The sequence below is a fragment of the Rutidosis leptorrhynchoides genome, chromosome 3 (assembly GCF_046630445.1).
Source record: "Rutidosis leptorrhynchoides isolate AG116_Rl617_1_P2 chromosome 3, CSIRO_AGI_Rlap_v1, whole genome shotgun sequence".
Lineage (NCBI taxonomy): Eukaryota > Viridiplantae > Streptophyta > Magnoliopsida > Asterales > Asteraceae > Rutidosis > Rutidosis leptorrhynchoides.
This window is the reverse complement of record NC_092335.1, coordinates 493,479,465-493,502,232: the sequence shown is the minus strand read 5'-3', so window position 1 is coordinate 493,502,232 and position 22,768 is coordinate 493,479,465. Positions and strand designations below refer to the sequence as shown.

At 33.4% G+C, this 22,768-nt stretch overlaps 1 protein-coding gene across 1 annotated transcript; it reads right to left on the bottom strand.

Moving 5' to 3' along the window:
• Positions 1-251: 251 nt before the first annotated feature.
• LOC139898208 (uncharacterized) lies at positions 252-1,962 on the bottom strand. Its single transcript, XM_071880934.1, has 4 exons — positions 1,244-1,962; positions 1,034-1,156; positions 654-906; positions 252-382 (listed from the first exon to the last, which is right to left on the bottom strand). The coding sequence occupies exons 1-3, from the start codon at positions 1,889-1,891 to the stop codon at positions 658-660; spliced, it is 1,020 nt and encodes a 339-aa protein (XP_071737035.1). The 5' UTR covers positions 1,892-1,962; the 3' UTR covers positions 252-382; positions 654-657.
• Between the last annotated feature and the right edge of the window lie 20,806 nt (positions 1,963-22,768).

Genomic DNA, 22,768 nt, shown 5'->3' with positions numbered 1-22,768 from the left:
TGCGCTATTTTCGATGGTTAAAAAAAGAAGTCGAAAATGGTAAAATTGTGGGAAACCTTTATGTTGCAAAAAACAGCATAACATACATCGTAGTAGACATAGACTTGAAGCTTTTTAAATGATCATCACAAATACAATATATATATATATATATATATATATATATATATATATATATATATATATATATATATATATATATATATATATATATATATATATATATAAGAAAAACAAAACCACGTACTTAATTAAAGTTGAAAGGGATATATATAAAAAAAGATAACACAAAACATGCAACGCCCACCAGCCAAGATCGACACCGTAACCTCATGATAACAAAACTTCAGGAACATCATATAAAATGCTACGACACCGTATCCTACACAAATCACCATTCCTAACGCAATAAGTTTCTATACACTGATATAAGAACTGTTAGCTAGCTAGTGAGAAAAAAAAAATACTCCAACATGCATTAATTACATTAGTTTATTAGAAGAAAAAAAAAAAAAAAAAAAAAAAGGTAAAAACATCAAAACATTAGTCAAGAGTCATGACTAAGAAAATGTAGTAACTTTTTTTTTCCAAAACCATTGAATCTAAATTAAGTAACTTGATCAAGTATATAGATATGTCATTGAAGAGCTTACATAATTAATTATAAGGGCCGATGGCCCACAATTGTGATGCATCCTGTTTCTTCCAATTGTACATAACAATCTTTGTGCCATCATGGCTGTCACCATTTTTTTTGGTACCATGTTTACCACTGAGCGTAAGATGAATATTATTAACAGCCCTGATCGACCTATAACCCTCACCATGGTTCTCACTAAAACTCCATAGAACAGACCTGTACGGTTCGACAGGGCTGTGATGATGGTTGTAATGAGCCAATTGTACCTACAAAAGTAACAAACTACTAAATTATACTACGTGTAAACTTCATATAATTAAACTTTAGGTACTATATATTTATATGTACATATATATGCTATGAATATGAATATATGGGTACGTATGCACTTACCGGAAAACTTACACCAATGGAGTGTTTCAATGCTTGACCAGTGGCTCTATTCACCAACGAAAAAGATTGATGACCCGATTCATCTCTCACTGTTGTACTATGTTTCAGATCTATAATCCAATGCTGTTGTACAAATTGTAACAAAACAGTTCAATAAATTGGTCATGTACGTTTAAAAAAATCAACTACTTGTCCAAACAAATAATTTACCTGATGATGATCGGAGGGGCGAGCTGGTGCAAGAATGACTTTACCCCCATGGATGGTGAGAGAATAGTTCACTTTAGCCTTGTTATAAATCCTAACTCCTCCTCTATAATCAGACCATTTTTCAGGTTTTTCATGATCGGTTGGTTTTTTATGATCAGCTTTTTTAGGTTCAGGATTTTTATCCTGAGGGTGGTTAGGTGGCTGTGGCGGTGGATCATGAGGTCCTGATTGTGGTGGGTTATATGGCACTGGGTTACAATAAGGTGATGCATAGCCACCGTAATGGGGTGGTTGGTACTGTTGTGGTTGATATTGTTGTGTTGGGTACTGTTGTGGTTGGTACGGTTGTGGTTGGTATTGTTGTGTTGGATACTGTTGTGGTTGATATTGTTGTGTTGGGAACTGTGGTGGTTGGTACTGTTGTGGTTGGAACTGTTGTGGTTGATACTGTTGTGGTTGTGTAGGGTTGTACTGAGTTTGTGGTCCATAGCCGGTGTACCGGGGTTGTTGGTACTGTTGTGGTTCTTTGTCACGTTCTTGGCTGGTGTTGGGGTGCTGTGGTTCTTTGTCGCGTTCTTGTTTGATGTTAGGGTGTTGTGGTTCTTTGCCGCGTCCTGGGCTGGTGTTGGATTGTCCATTTGGGTTCATTTTGGTTTTTGAGGTTGTTTTGTACAAAAATGTGATGTGATGGACTTGTGTTAATTTATAAATATGAAGGATAAAGGATGATGCTATGATGAGTTGTACATTGTGCTGAAACTGTTTACATTCCTTTGCCTAGAAGTTTAAATTCCAGGCTGTTAACTAAGACTTGGTCACTTGATATTTACAAGTTCATTCAATTATCACATCTGTTAAGCACACCTCAATTGTGGAGTTGGATAATTTGGATGAGATATTAATTATATGGTTATAATTCATTCAATACATCTGTTATGTACTTGTATATAGTTGAAATTTGGATTTAAATCACAAGTCTTCGTCAACATCTTACACGATGCTCCATTATCAGTCAATTTAACGCGAAAGTAGCTCCAAATTATTTTATATTACTATATTATATACGGATTACTAGTATAGTAATTCAATAATTTTAATTTTTCGAGATTATAAAACATGTAAATTTAAGTCTATTCGATAAATAATTCCATATTCGGATGTAAGTCTGTAACATAGCCAAATGTTTAATTGAGTGATTTGTTGAATAGTTTTATACGGAGTATCAACAAAAGAATAATAATATGTTTGATACTTTGCAAAAAAGAAAGATCAAGTGACATGATTTTTGGCTAATATATAAAAAAGCATAACAAACTAACAATAATATAATGGGAAATTAATTAAAATGCAGTTTTGTAAAAAATGTAACGAAATACAAATTTTTTACAAGTGTCAAAATATATAATAGGTTCGAACAGTTTAACACAAGTCACTGTTCGAACTCACTAATCATATGCGTAGTCAAGCATATGAAATACACGCCATAAGTTGTGCATATATAAAAGAAGTATCAGTCACAAGAATTAGCGAATAACTCGCAAGAATTAATGGATGACTCGCGAGAATTAGTGGATGACTTGCAAGTATTAACAGATAGTGTGAATGGATTGTTGATAACAAAACGCACTCTGCATAAAATCAGAAAACTATAAATAGGAGTTCTGCTTTCATTTGAAGGTTGTTGAACCTGGATTTGGGATAGAGTGTTTTATGGTCATTGCAAGTATTCACATACAATTCAAGGTAATTCCAGGATTCAATACTAGAAAATGGCGATTGATGATTCCCAAACAATGTTTCGGAATCAAAGACAATAATAAGGTCCCAAAACGTCACAACAACCCCAACCTCATTATACTCAAACCTATTCTGACTCGAGTACGAACACAATTCTTCATGTTCGAACATATAAACATAAAATTGTTCGAACTCGTTTTGATGCATTATTTGATAGAAAAGTTATTAGAAGTCCGTTAGTATTGAGTATGTGATTGATTGTAGTTATGGAAGCTTCAGAATAGTGTTGTTTTTGGGCCTTCTCCTATTCGGAAAAATGAGCTCTTTGATTTTATTCGTGACATGTCTTTTTATTGGTATTGTAATAGAGGTCGAAAATGTATAAGTTGGAACATGTGGCTTCAAAAGCCTATGTATTTTTTTTTTTTCTAATAAAATTTCTGCTGGTTCGAAAAGAAAAAAAATTCAAAAAGTGATTTCTTTAATCTGGGTTTCAATATCAGGGTTCCGAGTCATATTCAATTTCCTAAGATTGAAACTCAACGGCCCGTCGGATATCGTTTGCGATTTTGAGTTTTTAAATCTCGTTTAAACAAGTTGGTCTATCTCAGCTTGTTGATTTCTAGATCTAGTTTGCGATTTCGACGGCGGTGGTAACGATAAGATGATGTTACACTAGATCTGAATTCGGTGAAACACGAAATCATTTATGAACACGAATCGGTGTACACTAGATATGTTACACTAGATCTGATTTTGTACGATGGTGTAAGAAGATGATGTTACACAAGATCTAAATTCATCGGAGTACGAATTTGGTGGAACTTCAATTTTAACAACGTTTTATGAACACGAAATCATTATGAACACGAATCCGAGTACGAATCGATGTACGAATTTGGTGGAACTTGATTTGAAGGTTCATAACTTTAATGGTTGAATTTTTTTTGTTCAGATCTTTAATGGTTGAAAGTTCGGATCTTAGATGTATGATATGTTTAAAATAAACCTAATCTTATTGTTTGAAAGTTACGAATTCGTTCACAGCGTTTAAGATTTTTAGACTTATAATTATTCTGAATATTTATGTTGTAAAATGGGGGTTTGATTAAACTTATAACGCGAAAATAAATATAACAAATAATCAGATAGACAAAGCAGTGTGTAGTGACCCGAACTTTTCCATGTTTATATATATATTAAATGAAATTGTTATTTACATGATTAAGTGTTTCTAACATGTTAAGCAATCAAACTTGTTAAGACTTGATTAATTGAAATATGTTTCATATAGACAATTGACCACCCAAGTTGACCGGTGATTCACGAACGTTAAAACTTGTAAAAACTATACGATGACATATATATATGGTTATATATATAGTTAACATGATTTTATTATAAGTATGTATCTCATTAGGTATTTTAACAATGAGTTATATACATAAAAAATGAGACTATTAATTTAAGAAACTCGAAAACGATATATATAACGATTATCGTTATAACAACGTCTTACTAGGTACATATGAATCATATTAAGATATTGATACACTTGGTTAATTATGTTAAATGATAAGTAAATATATTATTAAGTGTATTAACAATGAAATACATATGTAAAAATAAGACTACTAACTTAATGATTTCGAAACGAGACATATATGTAACGATTATCGTTGTAACGACATTTAACAGTATATATATCATACTAAGATATATTATATATCATAATATCATGATAATATAATAATTTAACATCTCACTTGTTATAATAAACAATGGGTTAACAACATTCAACAAGATCGTTAACCTAAAGGTTTCAAAACAACATTTACATGTAACGACTAACGATGACTTAACGACTCAGTTAAAATGTATATACATGTAGTGTTTTAATATGTATTCATACACTTTTGAAAGACTTCAAGACACTTATCAAAATACTTCTACTTAACAAAAATGCTTACAATTACATCCTCGTTCAGTTTCATCAACAATTCTACTCGTATGCACCCGTATTCGTACTCGTACAATATACAGCTTTTAGATGTATGTACTATTGGTATATACACTCCAATGATCAGCTCTTAGCAGCCCATGTGAGTCACCTAACACATGTGGGAACCATCATTTGGCAACTAGCATGAAATATCTCATAAAATTACAAAAATATGAGTAATCATTCATGACTTATTTACATGAAAACAAAATTACATATCCTTTATATCTAATCCATACACCAACGACTAAAAACACCTACAAACACTTTCATTCTTCAATTTTCTTCATCTAATTGATCTCTCTCAAGTTCTATCTTCAAGTTCTAAGTGTTCTTCATAAATTCCAAAAGTTCTAGTTTCATAAAATCAAGAATACTTCCAAGATTGCAAGTTTACTTCCAAGTTTTCTAAATCCATTCCAAGTAATCATCCAAGATCAAGAAACCTTTGTTACTTACAGTAGGTTATCTTTCTAATACAAGGTAATAATCATATTCAAACTTTAATTCAATTTCTATAACTATAACAATCTTATTTCGAGTGGAAATCTTACTTGAAATTGTTTTCGTGTCATGATTCTGCTTCAAGAACTTTCAAGCCATCCAAGGATCCTTTGAAGCTAGATCTATTTTTCTAATTTCCAGTAGGTTTATCCAAGGAACTTGAGGTAGTAATGATGTTCATAACATCATTCGATTCATACATATAAAGCTATCTTATTCGAAGGTTTAAACTTGTAATCACTAGAACATAGTTTAGTTAATTCTAAACTTGTTCGCAAATAAAAGTTAATCCTTCTAACTTGACTTTTAAAATCAACTAAACACATGTTCTATATCTATATGATATGCTAACTTAATGATTTAAAACCTGGAAACACGAAAAACACCGTAAAACCGGATTTACGCCGTCGTAGTAACACCGCGGGCTGTTTTGGGTTAGTTAATTAAAAACTATGATAAACTTTGATTTAAAAGTTGTTATTCTGGGAAAATGATTTTTATTATGAACATGAAACTATATCCAAAAATTATGGTTAAACTCAAAGTGGAAGTATGTTTTCTAAAATGGTCATCTAGACGTCGTTCTTTCGACTGAAATGACTACCTTTACAAAAATGACTTGTAACTTATTTTTCCGACTATAAACCTATACTTTTTCTGTTTAGATTTATAAAATAGAGTTCAATATGAAATCATAGCAATTTGATTCACTCAAAACGGATTTAAAATGAAGAAGTTATGGGTAAAACAAGATTGGATAATTTTTCTCATTTTAGCTACGTGAAAATTGGTAACAAATCTATTCCAACCATAACTTAATCAACTTGTATTGTATATTATTTAATCTTGAGATACCATAGACACGTATAAAATGTTTCGACCTATCATGTCGACACATCTATATATATTTCGGAACAACCATAGACACTCTATATGTGAATGTTGGAGTTAACTATACAGGATTGAGGTTGATTCCAAAATATATATAGTTTGAGTTGTGATCAATACTAAGATACGTATACACTGGGTCATGGATTGATTCAAGATAATATTTATCGATTTATTTCTGTACATTTAACTGTGGACAACTAGTTGTAGGTTACTAACGAGGACAGGTGACTTAATAAACTTAAAACATCAGAATATATTAAAAGTGTTGTAAATATATTTTGAACATACTTTGATATATATGTATATATTGTTATAGGTTCGTGAATCAACCAGTGGCCAAGTCTTACTTCCCGACGAAGTAAAAATCTGTGAAAGTGAGTTATAGTCCCACTTTTAAAATCTAATATTTTTGGGATGAGAATACATGCAGGTTTTATAAATGATTTACAAAATAGACACAAGTACGTGAAACTACATTCTATGGTTGAATTATCGAAATCGAATATGCCCCTTTTTATTAAGTCTGGTAATCTAAGAATTAGGGAACAGACACCCTAATTGACGCGGATCCTAAAGATAGATCTATTGGGCCTAACAAACCCCATCCAAAGTACTGGATGCTTTAGTACTTCAAAATTTATATCATATCCGAAGGGTGTCCCGGAATGATGGGGATATTCTTATATATGCATCTTGTTAATGTCGGTTACCAGGTGTTCACCATATGAATGATTTTTATCTCTATGTATGGGATGTGTATTGAAATATGAAATCTTGTGGTCTATTGTTACGATTTGATATATATAGGTTAAACCTATAACTCACCAACATTTTTGTTGACGTTTAAAGCATGTTTATTCTCAGGTGAATACTAAGAGCTTCCGCTGTTGCATACTAAAATAAGGACAAAATTTAGAGTCCATGTTTGTATGATATTGTGTAAAAACTGCATTCAAGAAACTGATTTCGATGTAACATATTTGTATTGTAAACCATTATGTAATGGTCGTGTGTAAACAGGATATTTTAGATTATCATTATTTGATAATCTATGTAAAGCTTTTTAAACCTTTATTTATGAAATAAAGGTTATGGTTTGTTTTAAAATGAATGCAGTCTTTGAAAAACGTCTCATATAGAGGTCAAAACCTCGCAACGAAATCAATTAATATGGAACGTTTTTAATCAATAAGAACGGGACATTTTAGTTGGTATCCGAGCGTTGGTCTTATCGAGTTTGTTAGGATGCATTAGTGAGTCTGGACTTCGACCGTGTTTTCTTTAAAAATGATTGCTTAACATTTTTGTTGGAAACTATATATTATTAACATGTAAATATTATGTGATATATTAATCTCTTAACGTGTTTGATATTATGTGATAGATGTCTACCTCTAGAACAAGTCCCATTGACTCACCTAATAATAATGAAGAGTCGAATGTAAATTGGAATGATTCGTGGACTGATTCACAAGTTCCCGAAGAGGAACCGGAAGAAGAGTCGGAACCGGAAGAAGAATCGGAACCAGAAGAAGAACCAGTGGGGGAAATAATAAAACGGTTAAGTAGAAGAAAATCCTCAACCAACCAACCAAAGTTAATTATGGTCAACGGTGTTTCCGCCAAGGAAGCAAAATATTGGGAGGATTACCAATTCTCCTATGAATCGGATCACGACGAGGATTCCGATGATGTTATAGAAATTACCCCAACTGAATTTAAAAAGGCAAAAGAGAACAATAAGGGAAAGGGCATAAAAATAGAGAAATCTGATTCCAACCCCGATGAACTTTATATGTATCGTCAACACCCGTATTTCTTAAGTTGTGACAATAACCCGAGAACCTCTAAACCACCAGGTTTTTCTAAACCAATGTGGAAAACGACGGCTCGTATTAGGGGAACATCATATATCCCTAGAAACTTGTCAAAACAAACCAAAACCGAAGAAGAAGAAACGAGCGAGTCGGAATAAGATAGTTGTATTCGTGTGGTGTAATATATGTAATATAGTGTGCTTATGCTTTATGATATATGTAAAAATTGCTTGTATTAATAAGTATTTTTTTTATGAATCTAACTCTTGTCTATTTTACAGTATAAAAACACAAAATCGATAGACAACCCAATATTTTAAGAGACCTACCCGGAGACATGATTGATGAAATCTTGTCTAGAGTCGGTCAGAATTCCTCGGCACAACTATTTAAGGCATGATCAGTTTGTAAGACATTCGAAGAACGTTCCAAGAATTCCTTGGTTTATAAAAGGCTTTCGTTCGAAAGATGGGGAATATCACATTGGAAAATCCATAAGTTACGATGTGTTTACTTTGACGCATATATTGCGGGGAACCCAAATGCTATTTTACGCAACGGGTTAAGAAATTATTTTGACTCAATATATCCGAATATAGGACTTCGTGATTTAGAAAAAGCGGCTAACATGCAACATAAAGAAGCATGTTATGCTTACGGCTTAGTAATGTTCGCTTCTCACCAAAGTGAGAACAAGAACATCGGGCTACAACTATTAAACAAAACGTTCTCACAAGTGACGGAGTCGGTAATTGGGGTAAGAAATGAGGTTTTTAGATTGTTAAGGGACTGTTGGATATTACGTAACCCTCTTCCCTTTGACGACGTTACAACACGCTGTCTTATCAACGGCCATAACGGTTATGTTCCACAAGACCAAGGATGGGAAGTAGTCCTAGTAAAACCAGAATGCATGACTTGTTTCTGGACGTATGAATTACGTGTCTTTATTGCCTTTGCTGAACGACTTGTGTACTAGCTAGAATTATCTTCACAACTATCTTGTATCAAAGTTATTGTGTGCTATATTTCATGCTTTATGTAAAATAAGCGGTATTGTAAGTTTGTAAAATATTGTATAAAAGTTTGAACGCGAAATATTATTATAATCAGTTTTTCATATAGAATTGTAGTAGTTGAATTGTATATTAGCTACTAAGTATGAATTTAACGGGTAGGTACTACCCGAATTTAAACTTATAAAACGCTAATATGAAGAAAAAGCTTTTATAAATGCGTTCATATTATGCTACGAAATACTATTAACTACTCTTAATATTCTGTATGATTAACTTGTTCCATTTGACTATTTTGAAGGAAATGGCACCGACTACTCGACACACCGTGAATATGAATAAAGAGGAATTCCGTACTTTTCTAGCTTCAAACATAGCCGCAGTACAGGCTGCGCTACATACCAACAATAACCTTGGATCTAGCAGTACATGAAATCGTGTAGGATGCACCTACAAAGAATTCACTGCCTGCAAACCTTTGAAATTTGATGGAACCGAAGGACCAATAGGATTGAAACGGTGGACCGAGAAGGTCGAATCGGTGTTTGCCATAAGTAAGTGTACCGAAGAGGACAAAGTGAAGTATGCTACGCATACCTTCACAGGTTCTGCGTTAACATGGTGGAATACCTATCTAGAGCAAGTGGGACAAGATGATGCGTACGCACTACCGTGGTCAGCATTCAAGCACTTGATGAACGAGAAGTACCGTCCCAGAACCGAGGTCAATAAGCTCAAGACAGAACTTAGAGGGTTACGAACCCAAGGATTTGATATTACCACGTACGAAAGACGATTCACAGAATTGTGCCTATTGTGTTCGGGAGCGTTCGAAGATGAGGAAGAGAAGATCGACGCGTTTGTGAAAGGATTACCGGAAAGAATCCAAGAAGATATAAGTTCACACGAGCCCACCTCCATACAACAGGCATGTAGAATGGCTCACAAACTAGTGGGAGGAAAGAATTAAAGAACAGACGGCTGAAGAGGCCAATGTTAAGCAAGTCAAAAGAAAGTAAGAGGAAAACGGTGATAAGAATCACCAATACAACAACAACAGCAATTACAATAATAATCGCAACAATTATCCCAACAATCGCAACATCAATCGCAACTACAACAAACGGCCCAACAACAACAACAACAACAACAACAACAACAGCAACTACATCAATCGGCTGAAGAGGCCAATGTGAAGCAAGTCAAAAGAAAGTGGGAGGAAAACGGTGATAAGAATCACCAACACAACAACAACAGCAATTACAATAATAATCGCAACAATTAAAGAACAGACGGCTGAAGAGGCCAATGCGAAGCAAGTCAAAATAAAGTGGGAGAAAAACGGTGATAAGAATCACCAATACAACAACAACAGCAATTACAATAATAATCGCAACAATTATCCCAACAATCGCAACATCAATCGCAACTACAATAAACGGCCCAACAACAACAACAACAACAACAACAACAACAACAACAACAGCAACTACAACAATCATCCCAACAACAACAACAACCGCAACAACAACAACAATCAGAAGCAGCTATGCCAAAGGTGTGAAAAGTATCACTCGGGGTTCTGCACCAAATTTTGCAACAAGTGTAAAATAAATGGTCATAGCGCGGTGAAGTGTGAGGTCTACGGACCAGGGGTTAACAGAATGAAAGGAACAAATGGTGTCAGAACGAGTAATGGCGGAGCGAGTAGTGTCGGAGCAAGTTATGCCAATGTAGTTTGTTATAAATGTGGAAAACCGGGCCACATTATTAGAAATTTCCCGAACCAGGAGAACACGAATGGACAAGGCCGCGGAAGAGTTTTCAATATTAATGCGGCAGAGGCACAGGAAGACCCGGAGCTTGTTACGGGTACGTTTCTTATTGACAATAAATCTGCTTACGTTTTATTTGATTCGGGTACGGATAGAAGCTATATGAGTAGAGATTTTTGTGCTAAATTAAGTTGTCCATTGACGCCGTTGGATAGTAAATTTTTACTCGAATTAGCAAACGGTAAATTAATTTCAGCAGATAATATATGCCGGAATCGAGAAATTAAACTGAGTAACGAAATATTTAAGATTGATTTGATACCAGTAGAGTTAGGGAGTTTTGATGTAATAGTTGGCATGGACTGGCTGAAGAAGGTGAAAGCAGAGATCGTATGTTATAAAAATGCAATTCGCATTGTACGAGAAGAAGGAGAACCCTTAATGGTGTACGGAGAAAAGGGCAACATGAAGCTACATCTTATTAGTAATTTGAAGGCACAAAAACTAATAAGAAAAGGTTGCTATGCTGTTCTAGCACACGTCGAGAAAGTACAAACTGAAGAAAAGAGCATCAATGATGTTCCCGTCGCAAAAGAATTTCCCGATGTATTTCTGAAAGAATTACCAGGATTACCCCCACATCGATCTGTTGAATTTCAAATAGATCTTGTACCAGGAGCTGCACCAATAGCTCGTGTTCCTTATAGACTCGCACCCAGCGAGATGAAAGAACTGCAAAGCCAACTGCAAGAACTATTAGAACGTGGTTTCATTCGACCAAGCACATCACCATGGGGAGCTCCTGTTTTATTTATCAAGAAGAAGGATGGTACATTTAGGTTGTGTATTGACTACAGAGAGTTGAACAAACTTACCATCAAAAACCGTTATCCACTGCCGAGAATTGATGACTTATTTGATCAACTACAAGGCTCGTCGGTTTATTCGAAGATCGATTTACGTTCTGGATATCATCAAATGCGAGTAAAGGTAGATGATATTCCAAAGACTGCTTTTAGGACGCGTTATGGTCATTACGAGTTTATGGTTATGCCGTTTGGATTGACTAACGCACCAGCTGTGTTCATGGACCTTATGAACCGAGTGTGTGGACCATACCTTGACAAGTTTGTCATTGTTTTCATTGATGACATACTTATTTACTCAAAGAATGACCAAGAACACGGTGAACATTTGAGAAATGTGTTAGAAGTATTGAGGAAGGAAGAATTGTACGCTAAGTTTTCAAAGTGTGCATTTTGGTTGGAAGAAGTTCAATTCCTCGGTCACATAGTGAACAAAGAAGGTATTAAGGTGGATTCGGCAAAGATAGAAACTGTTGAAAAGTGGGAAACCCCGAAAACTCCGAAACACATACGCCAGTTTTTAGGATTAGCTGGTTACTACAGAAGGTTCATCCAAGACTTTTCCAGAATAGCAAAACCCTTGACTGCATTAACGCATAAAGGGAAGAAATTTGAATGGAAGGATGAACAAGAGAAAGCGTTCCAGTTATTGAAGAAAAAGCTAACTACGGCACCTATATTGTCATTGCCTGAAGGGAATGATGATTTTGTGATTTATTGTGACGCATCAAAGCAAGGTCTCGGTTGTGTATTAATGCAACGAACGAAGGTGATTTCTTATGCGTCTAGACAATTGAAGATTCACGAACAAAATTATACGACGCATGATTTGGAATTAGGCACGGTTGTTTTTGCATTAAAGACTTGGAGGCACTACTTATATGGGGTTAAAAGTATTATATATACCGACCACAAAAGTCTTCAACACATATTTAATCAGAAACAACTGAATATGAGGCAGCGTAGGTGGATTGAATTGTTGAATGATTACGACTTTGAGATTCGTTACCACCCGGGGAAGGCAAATGTGGTAGCCGACTCCTTGAGCAGAAAGGACAGAGAACCCATTTGAGTAAAATCTATGAATATAATGATTCACACTAACCTTAGTACTCAAATAAAGGAGGCGCAACAAGGAGTTTTAAAAGAGGGAAATTTAAAGGATGAAATACCCAAAGGATCGGAGAAGCATCTTAATATTCAGGAAGACGGAACCCGGTATAGGGCTGAAAGAATTTGGGTACCAAAATTTGGAGATATGAGAGAAATGGTACTTAGAGAAGCTCATAAAACCAGATACTCAATACATCCTGGAACGGGGAAGATGTACAAGGATCTTAAGAAATATTTTTGGTGGCTAGGTATGAAAGCCGATATTGCTAAATATGTAGGAGAATGTTTGACGTGTTCTAAGGTCAAAGTTGAACATCAGAAACCATCAGGTCTACTACAACAACATGAAATCCCAGAATGGAAATGGGAAAACATTACCATGGATTTCATTACTAAATTGCCAAGGACTGCAAGTGGTTATGATACTATTTGGGTAATAGTTGATCGTCTCACCAAGTCAGCACACTTCCTGCCAATAAGAGAAGATGACAAGATGGAGAAGTTAGCACGACTGTATTTGAAGGAAGTCGTCTCAAGACATGGAATACCAATCTCTATTATCTCTGATAGGGATGGCAGATTTATTTCAAGATTCTGGCAGACATTACAGCAAGCATTGGGAACTCGTCTAGACATGAGTACTGCCTATCATCCACAAACTGATGGGCAGAGCAAAAGGACGATACAAACGCTTGAAGACATGCTACGAGCATGTGTTATTGATTTCGGAAACAGTTGGGATCGACACCTACTGTTAGCAGAATTTTCTTACAACAACAGTTATCATTCTAGTATTGAGATGGCGCCGTTTTAGGCACTTTATGGTAGAAAGTGCAGGTCTCTGATTTGTTGGAATGAAGTGGGGGATAGACAGATTACGGGTCCGGAGATAATACAAGAAACTACAGAGAAAATCATCCAAATTCAACAAAGATTGAAAACCGCCCAGAGTCGACAAAAGAGCTACGCGAACAGTAAAAGAAAAGATATAGAGTTTGAAATTGGAGAAATGGTCATGCTTAAGGTTTCAACTTAGAAAGGCGTTGTTCGATTTGGTAAACGGGGGAAACTAAATCCAAGGTACATTGGACCATTCAAGATTATAGATCGTGTCGGACCAGTAGCTTACCAACTGGAGCTACCTCAACAACTCGCGGCTGTACATAACACTTTCCACGTCTCAAATTTGAAGAAATGTTTTGCTAAAGAAGATCTCACTATTCCGTTGGACGAAATCCAAATCAATGAAAAACTTCAATTCATTGAAGAACCCGTCGAAATAATGGATCGTGAGGTTAAGAGACTTAAACAAAACAAGATACCTATTGTTAAGGTTCGATGGAATGCTCGTAGAGGACCCGAGTTCACCTGGGAGCGTGAAGATCAGATGAAAGGATCCGTTCATATACATTATAAACGATTCACAATAGTTGATTACATCGCGAGGTATTTGACCTCTATATGATACGTTTTACAAACATTGCATTCGTTTTTAAAAGACAAACTTTCTTTACATCAAAAATTGACGGCATGCATACCATTTCATATTACATCCAACTATAATTGACTTAATATTAATCTTGATGAACTCAACGACTCGAATGCAACCTCTTTCAAAGTATGTCATGAATGACTCCAAGTAATATCCTTAAAATGAGCTAATGCACAGCGGAAGATTTCTTTAATACCTGAGAATAAACATGCTTTAAAGTGTCAACCAAAAGGTTGGTGAGTTCATTAGTTTATCATAATCAATCATTTCCGTAATAGTAATAGACCACAAGATTTCAGTTTCTATAAATATCCGTACACTCGCAAGTGTATAAAAGTATTCTATAAGTTGTAGGCACCCGGTAACAAGCCTTAACGTTCATGTTTTACCCTCTGAAGTACACCAGATCAGGTGTGTTTAAAATAACCTCGAAGTACTAAAGCATCCCATAGTCAGGATGGGGTTTGTCAGACCCAATAGATCTATCTTTAGGATTCGCGCCTACCGTACATAGACAAGTAGTTTAATGTTACCAAGCTAAGGGTATATTTCTGGTTTAAACCCACATAGAATTAGTTTTAGTACTTGTGCCCATTTCGTAAAACATTTATAAATTAGCGCATGTATTCTCAGCCCAAAAATATATATAAAAAGGGAGCAAATGAAACTCACCATACTGTATTTCGTAGTAAAAATACATATAACGTCATTTAACAAGTGCAAGGTTGGCCTCGGATTCACGAACCTATATTAATTATATATATTTATATGTTGGTCAATATTTGTCTAACAATTTTTGGTCAAGTCATAGTGTACCACAATCCTAATGCTCGAGACTAATATGCAAAAGTCAACAAAAGTCAACTTAACCCAAAATGACTTCTATAATTTATACGTGTTTATTATATAACTTAACTATAGTCATTTTATATATTTAAATATATTTATTAGATTTTATAATAATAAAAGTCATTTATTAATAAAAATTTATATTAACGTTTATATATGATAAAATATACTTTTATATATCTTAAGTAGTAAAATTTATAAAGTTCACTTAATATCGTAAAACTATAGTGGTAAGTATTATTAATGTAATTATATTACGCGTGGTGAAAAATATCTTTGTATCCCCTATTTATTTGATAAAATAATATTGATCATAATAATAATAAGTAAAAGTTGTATTATTTTGTAATAATAATTATTATTATTCTATAAAAAAATAACAATATTTATATTTACTAAAAATGTTATTATGATAAAATGATAATACTAACATAATAGTAATAATGATATTTTATAATAACAATGATATTTCTATTAAAATAATAACGACGATAGTAATAATAATCATTTTAACAATAATACTAAAATTCAGTTGACTATAACTTCTAATCCGTTCATCGAAACCATTCCATATCTAAATGAAAAGTTCTTAATTTTTCGCTAGCTTTCCAATGACATGCATATCATATACCCTATCTCAGTAGGATATGTATCTAATTTAGGATTCAACAAACCTATCTAAGGACAATATCGAATGTACAAGCATGCATAATCCTATATACTCGAGCACTAGTCAGGGATACACTATTGAAATATAAAAGTTAAGTTATGAGTGCTCACGTATCAATATTGAGATTCAATATTGCAGGAAAGTACGTAGACGAAACGAAAATGATAAACGTTAGGTTGACCTCACGAGCAATACCCTCGATCAATACCCATAACCTCCATAGCTATAACCCATAATTTCCTTAGCTCTATTCCGTTTGAAAACTTATTTTAAAATCGTCTGAATATAACTCTGTCGTAGTATTTTATGTATACTAATAATATCTTGAAATAATACAAAGAAAATATATATGTGTAATTCGATTGAGAGAGTTTAGAGAAATATATTTTCAAGTTTCTATGAAATAATAAAACCTATTGAATTCTATTTATAATAGATTTTTGAATTATTAAAGTGAATTATTAAAGTATGAATTATTAAAGTGAATTATTAAAGTATGAATTATTAAAGTGAATTATTAAAGTATGAATTATTAAAGTATGAATTATTAAAGTGAATTATTAAAGTATGAATTATTAAAGTGAATTATTAAAGTAAATTATTAAAGTATGAATTATTAAAGTGAATTATTAAAGTATGAATTATTAAAGTGAATTATTAAAGTATGAATTATTAAAGTAAATTATTAAAGTATGAATTATTAAAGTTAAAGTAAAGTAAAAGTAAAGTAAAGGTAAAGTTAAAGTATAGTAAAAGTATAAAACTATGTACGTATAATACGCGTATAAATATATATAATATTAATTTAAATCGTTATATATATTTGATAAAATAAAATATAAATATCGTTATTTTATCATACTAGTTAAGTAATGAGTGGTCAAAAAGAATAGATTTTTTAAATCACAGTGGACCTTATAACATAGGCCCGTAATCATATCATAATGTATCTGATAATTCAATTATTTGATATTATCTCTTAATTCTGTCAATAAATATATCTAAACAAATACGTTCATGTAAAGTATCATATATCTAATACTTTGTTAATGTTTTCAGTTAATATTATATATTATATATACATATCTATATACACATAATTGTTCGTGAATCGTCGAACACGGTCAAAGGATAATTGATTACATGAATGTAGTTCCAAACTTTTTGAGATTCAACATTACAAATTCTGCTTATCGTGTCGGAAACATATAAAGGTTAAGTTTAAATTTGGTCGGAAATTTTCGGGTCGTCACAGTACCTACCCGTTAAAGAAATTTCGTCCCGAAATTTGATCGAGGTCGTCATGGCTAACTATAAAAATGTTTTCATGACGAATATGAGTTGATAAATAGAGTTTTATCATCATTGAGTAATATAGATAAAAACAATTTGATTACGCGAAGAGTATAAGTGAAGCTATCGCAAGAGAGGGAAATGAGTAAACGTATATTTATTTTAACCGATGACGTACTTATGATTGATTTCCAGAATTCATTGGATTTAAAGAAAATCTTTGCAATAAGATTTGGTTCTTCGGCGATTAAGAAAATCATGACCTTCTTTGATTAAATGCGATAATCTGTCTCGATTTCTCTGTCTGATATTTTACTATAAATCCACCTCCCTTCGTTTCTTTATTTTCACAGCTCACACCTTCTAGTCTTTCTCCCCAATTCATACTTTAAAGCATTCGTTAATATGCTTCATCCAGTATTGATTCTTGATATACTCTTAACTTTCATATCTGTCATTCTTCTTTTTCATCTACCATCGGAGGAAGTTATTTTCTTCTACCATTACCTTGGGGTTATTGTGTTTTTCATTCTCTCGTGTCTTTATATTGCTATACGCATTGATATACACGGTTTGTAATTTCGAGGTTATTATCGGGCTTTATATTCTCCATTATATTTCGGAGCTTCATGCTTTCATTTTCTCTTCCCAGCCTTAAGTCAAGCGGATAATGGTCCAGAATTCGTAGATATGAATTTTTGGATGAACATAGTTAATGTTCCAAGAAGAAATTCGTAATGGCACGATCTTAATTTGGCAACTTACCAGAATATCTGAAAATATAGAGCTATCAAGATGATATGTTCTTAATATGTTTGGAAATTGGGTAGAATGTAAGAGTCGTGTAAATAGTACATGATGACGGTATGTTCTATGAATCATCACGTTCCATTAGAAACTCAGCATGACTTACTGTAATATAATCACGTTGATCAAGTGTCATTATATTATACTAACTCATGTTTCAGTTCCCAACACTGCTTTAAAAACATTCCTATTTTAAATTCGAATTTTTTTTTTCTTCAGAATTTAGAAACTAACACAGTTTCTTTTTATGTTGTAACGCAGATATTGCGAAGAGATAAAAGATTTCGGATAAGAATAGTTGTGAAAATATCTTCAGGAATATCGAAGATATTTATAATAAAAGATACGATAATATCTTAGAATTCTTAACATAGATGGATGATGAAGAAGATTTGTCTATGAAGGTTTAGAATAAGAAGTAAGGTGTTTGCTAACGATTTCAGTAGACACTGAAACATTTGGATCCTTTGAAGGCAGGTTTAGTCTTTGTGATTTGTCCACAGCCTCCTTCTGTAATGACCCGGACTTTTCCGATCGTTCTATACTTATGAGATTAATATTTACATAAATTAAACCTTACCAACATGATAAGCAATCCAAATTGTTGAGACTTATGTTTTTGAAAAGAGTTTTACACAACGTTTGACCGTCTAGTTTGACCGATGATATCACGAACTATACAATATATGATAATTATACATACATATTTAACATGATCTAAGGATGTTTTAATATCTCATTTTGTATTAATAACAAAAAGTCATAAGTATATTTTGAAACTACTAACTTAAGTTTTCAAAACAATAACCATACGTAACGTTATTTGACATAAATACTGATGATTTATAATGTTTATACATATATCGTATAAGTAATGTATTTAATCATTTTTAATGGGCTTTTATACATAAAACAATATAAGTATATTTACAAAAGATAGTTATATTTGAATTCTCGTTCCGTTTCCTCAATAATCCTATACGTATATCTAGGGTACTATACACAGCTTCTAGAAGTATTTACTATTGGTATATACTAATAGAAATCTTCAATTATTGGAATAATATGTCATTCATGACATAATAAATTTTAACTTATCTTAGATATTTTCACTAAAAACCAAATTTTCAAGCCTATAAATAAGCACCATTTCTAACTCATTTTTACACATTCATTTTCCAAATTTTACTTCCAATTTTCACACACACTTGCAAGAACTCTCTCAACTTTTATTTTACTACTTCTTTCCAGCAACTTTACATTTTTAAACTTGAGGTAAAAACTCTACTTCAACTCTTTTTCAATTCATATATTTATAGCTATATATATAAGAGTTTATAAACTAGAACATAGTTTGAATGATTTCAAACTTGTTCGCAAACTAAATAGATCCTTCTAACTTAACTTTTAAAATAATTCAAGACCTGTAACATATCTTAATTATATGCTAACTTAACAAGGTATAACTTGGTTTTTCAAAGAACACCTTAAAAACTGAATTTACGACGTCGGAGTGCAACCGGGGGCTGTTTTGGGTTGGATAATTAAAAACCATCTTAAACTTTGAATTGGAGGTTTATTTTCTGGAAAAATGATTTTTACTATGAATATGATAACACATAAAAATTTCATGATTTAACTCAAAGTATAAGTATTTTTAGAAAAATAATCATTTGAGGTTGTTTACATGATGGAAAATGATTAACTTCATAAGTTTCACTAAAGTTTGACCTATGCCGTGTGATTTTGAATACAAACTAAGGTATTTACAGTTCATAGTCTTAAAGAGGGACTCGATCCAAGGAGATGGCAAGTTGAATCAACGAAAATGGAGTTGTAACGAAGAAACTATGACCGAAACAAAATCGGATATCCAAGACTAGTTTAGCCACGAAAATAATTGGAAAAAATTAAATAAATCACATCTTTTTAAGTTAACATGATATTTTATATATATGTACTTATAATTCAATTTTATATGGTTCAGGATCACCCGTAAACAACACGAGAAGATTAATCATAAGATCCCATGATTGTACGCAACACGTCATTTGACAACACCGGTACTTTATGTACGCAACACGTCATTTGACAACACCGGTACCATGGGTCAAGATTAATCTCGACCAATACATATACGATGGGGTTTTATTTATTTCGTTGGGGGTTTTATTTATTTCATTGCGGGTATATTAAACATCTAAAAATGAACCATTAAAATTGAATTACTAACAACGAACTGCTAACTACGGACTAAGGAATTATTCAAAGTATTAAAAGTATAACAAGTATATATATGTGACGTTTGTTTAAAAAGAAAAGGTATTGATATATTATATATGGATAGGTTCGTGATATCAACCGGAGACCAAGTCAAATTATATATATACCTTCAAGACGAAAGTGAGTATATAGTCCCACTTTTAAACTCTAAATATTTCGGGATGAGAATACATGTATTTTATGTTTTACGTTATGGACACAAGTAACTGAAAAATATATTCTACGTTGAGTTGTACCACTGGCATACTTCCCTGTAGCTTGGTAACTGTTATTTACAGCGGTATTGTAAACGCGAATCCTGTTGATAGATCTATCGGGCCTGACAACCCCAACCGGACTGGACGACCAGTATTCAACGGTTGCACAGTACTTCGTTTCGTGACTACACTTGGTACGGTGTAGTAAGATTTCATAATAAAGGGAATATGCGACGTGATTAAATGTTAAGTATGGTTACCAAGTGCTCAACCACTTAGAATATTTTTATTAAACTGTTTATATACGAAATCTTGTGGTCTATATATATATATTGCTGCCGGCATTAAACCTATATCTCACCAACTTTATGTTGACCTTTTAAAACATGTCTATTCTCAGGTGATTACTAAATCTTCCGCTGCATTATGTTGAATTTGAGCAGGATCTTGCGTACGCATATTTGTGTCAAAAATAAAACTGCATACCCAAGGATTTGTGTTGTAAAATATGCTCGAAATCGTGTTGTTATCATTATATGTAAAGTTTGTAAGTCGAAGATTATTGCTAAACGATAATCATCTTTTTATTGTCTAAAGCTTGTAACAAAAATAATGGTTATGGTTTGTAATGTATAATATATGCAGTTTCTCTTTTAAAAATGTCGCATATAGAGGTCAATACCTCGCAATGAAATCATACGTTATCTAACACGTTCTTATGGTTAAGGACGGGTTATGACATGTGGTATCAGAGCCAGGTTTTAGCGAACCAGGTTTGCATTAGTGTGTCTAACTGATAAGTCGTTAGGATACATTAGTAAGTCTAGACTTTGACCGGGTCTGATTTCAAAAACCATTGCTTATCACTGTTGGTTAAAATTTATATGTAAATATTATGTAGTACTAATGAGTTAGTTGTGGTGTGATAGATGTCGGGCTCAAAACTTATTATCACATTCAGCGACTCCGAATCAGAATCTTCAGATGGTGTTCCAGTCATTAACCTATCCGATGACGAAAATAATATCTTTGGGGAAGACTCACAAATTCCGGATGAACCAACTACAGAAAATCTGGAAAGTGAACCCGAGGAGGAAAGTGAACCCGAGGAGGAAAGTGAACCCGAGGAGGAAAGTGAACCCGAGGAAATTACGAAAGACAAGTTCGAACAAGGAAAGAAACGAAAAGCTAATGAATTAGAAAATTCAAATCCCGAGTTTAGGGAGGATGATGTGGCACCAACTCCACTAAACACTACCACCCCTATTCCCGCTATTCCTATTCGTGCTGTCCCGGCATCTAGTTCTTCAGCCCCACCGCCAAAATATAGGCAGACAGCTAGGATAAGCGTTAGGCCATTCATTGGAACTAAACGTCCTAGAAAATAGACCAAACGATGCGCTGCCGTATTAAACCATGGGATCATATAATGTTTTGTATAATATTATTAGTGTGGTTTGCTTAATGTTCGATGTAAGATAAGCATATGTAAAATAGTGAAGTATGAAATGCAATAATTTTCCATGGTTAAGTATTATTTAGATTGTAGTAATTGGTTCGGTACTAAGCTATTAAGTATGAACATTAACGGGTAGGTACTACCCTAGATATAATTATAAAACGCTAATAAGAAGAAAAGGCTTTTATAATAATACCTGGTTCATATTATTAATAAGCTATAAATGTACTATAAATACACACTACATCTATAATATTCCATGTGAATAATTATTTTCTTTCATTAGGAAATGGCGCGATTGAATCGAATGACGGAACAAGAACTCAAGGAACTCATCAACCAGCGAGTGAACGACAGAATGTTATGGGTTGAGGCTGCAAGAGCTGCTGCAGTTAACCCAAATCCTCGTGTAGGATGCACCTACAAGACTTTTCAAGCTTGCAAGCCCTCATCATTCAGTGGAACGGAAGGACCGATCGGTTTAACCCGGTGGATAGAAAAGATGGAAACTGTGTTTAAAATCAGTGGTTGTGATGAAAAGGACATGACCAAGTATGCATCGTGCACTTTACAAGATAGTGCACTTACGTGGTGGAAAAATTATGTGAAGGCTGTAGGAGGAGATGTAGCTTATAATACTCCATGGGAGGAGTTTAAAACAATGTTAATTCACGAATATTGTCCAAGGAATGAGGTTAGGAAGTTGGAAGATGAGTTACGAAGTCTGAAGGTTGTTGGTACTGAAATCATCAAC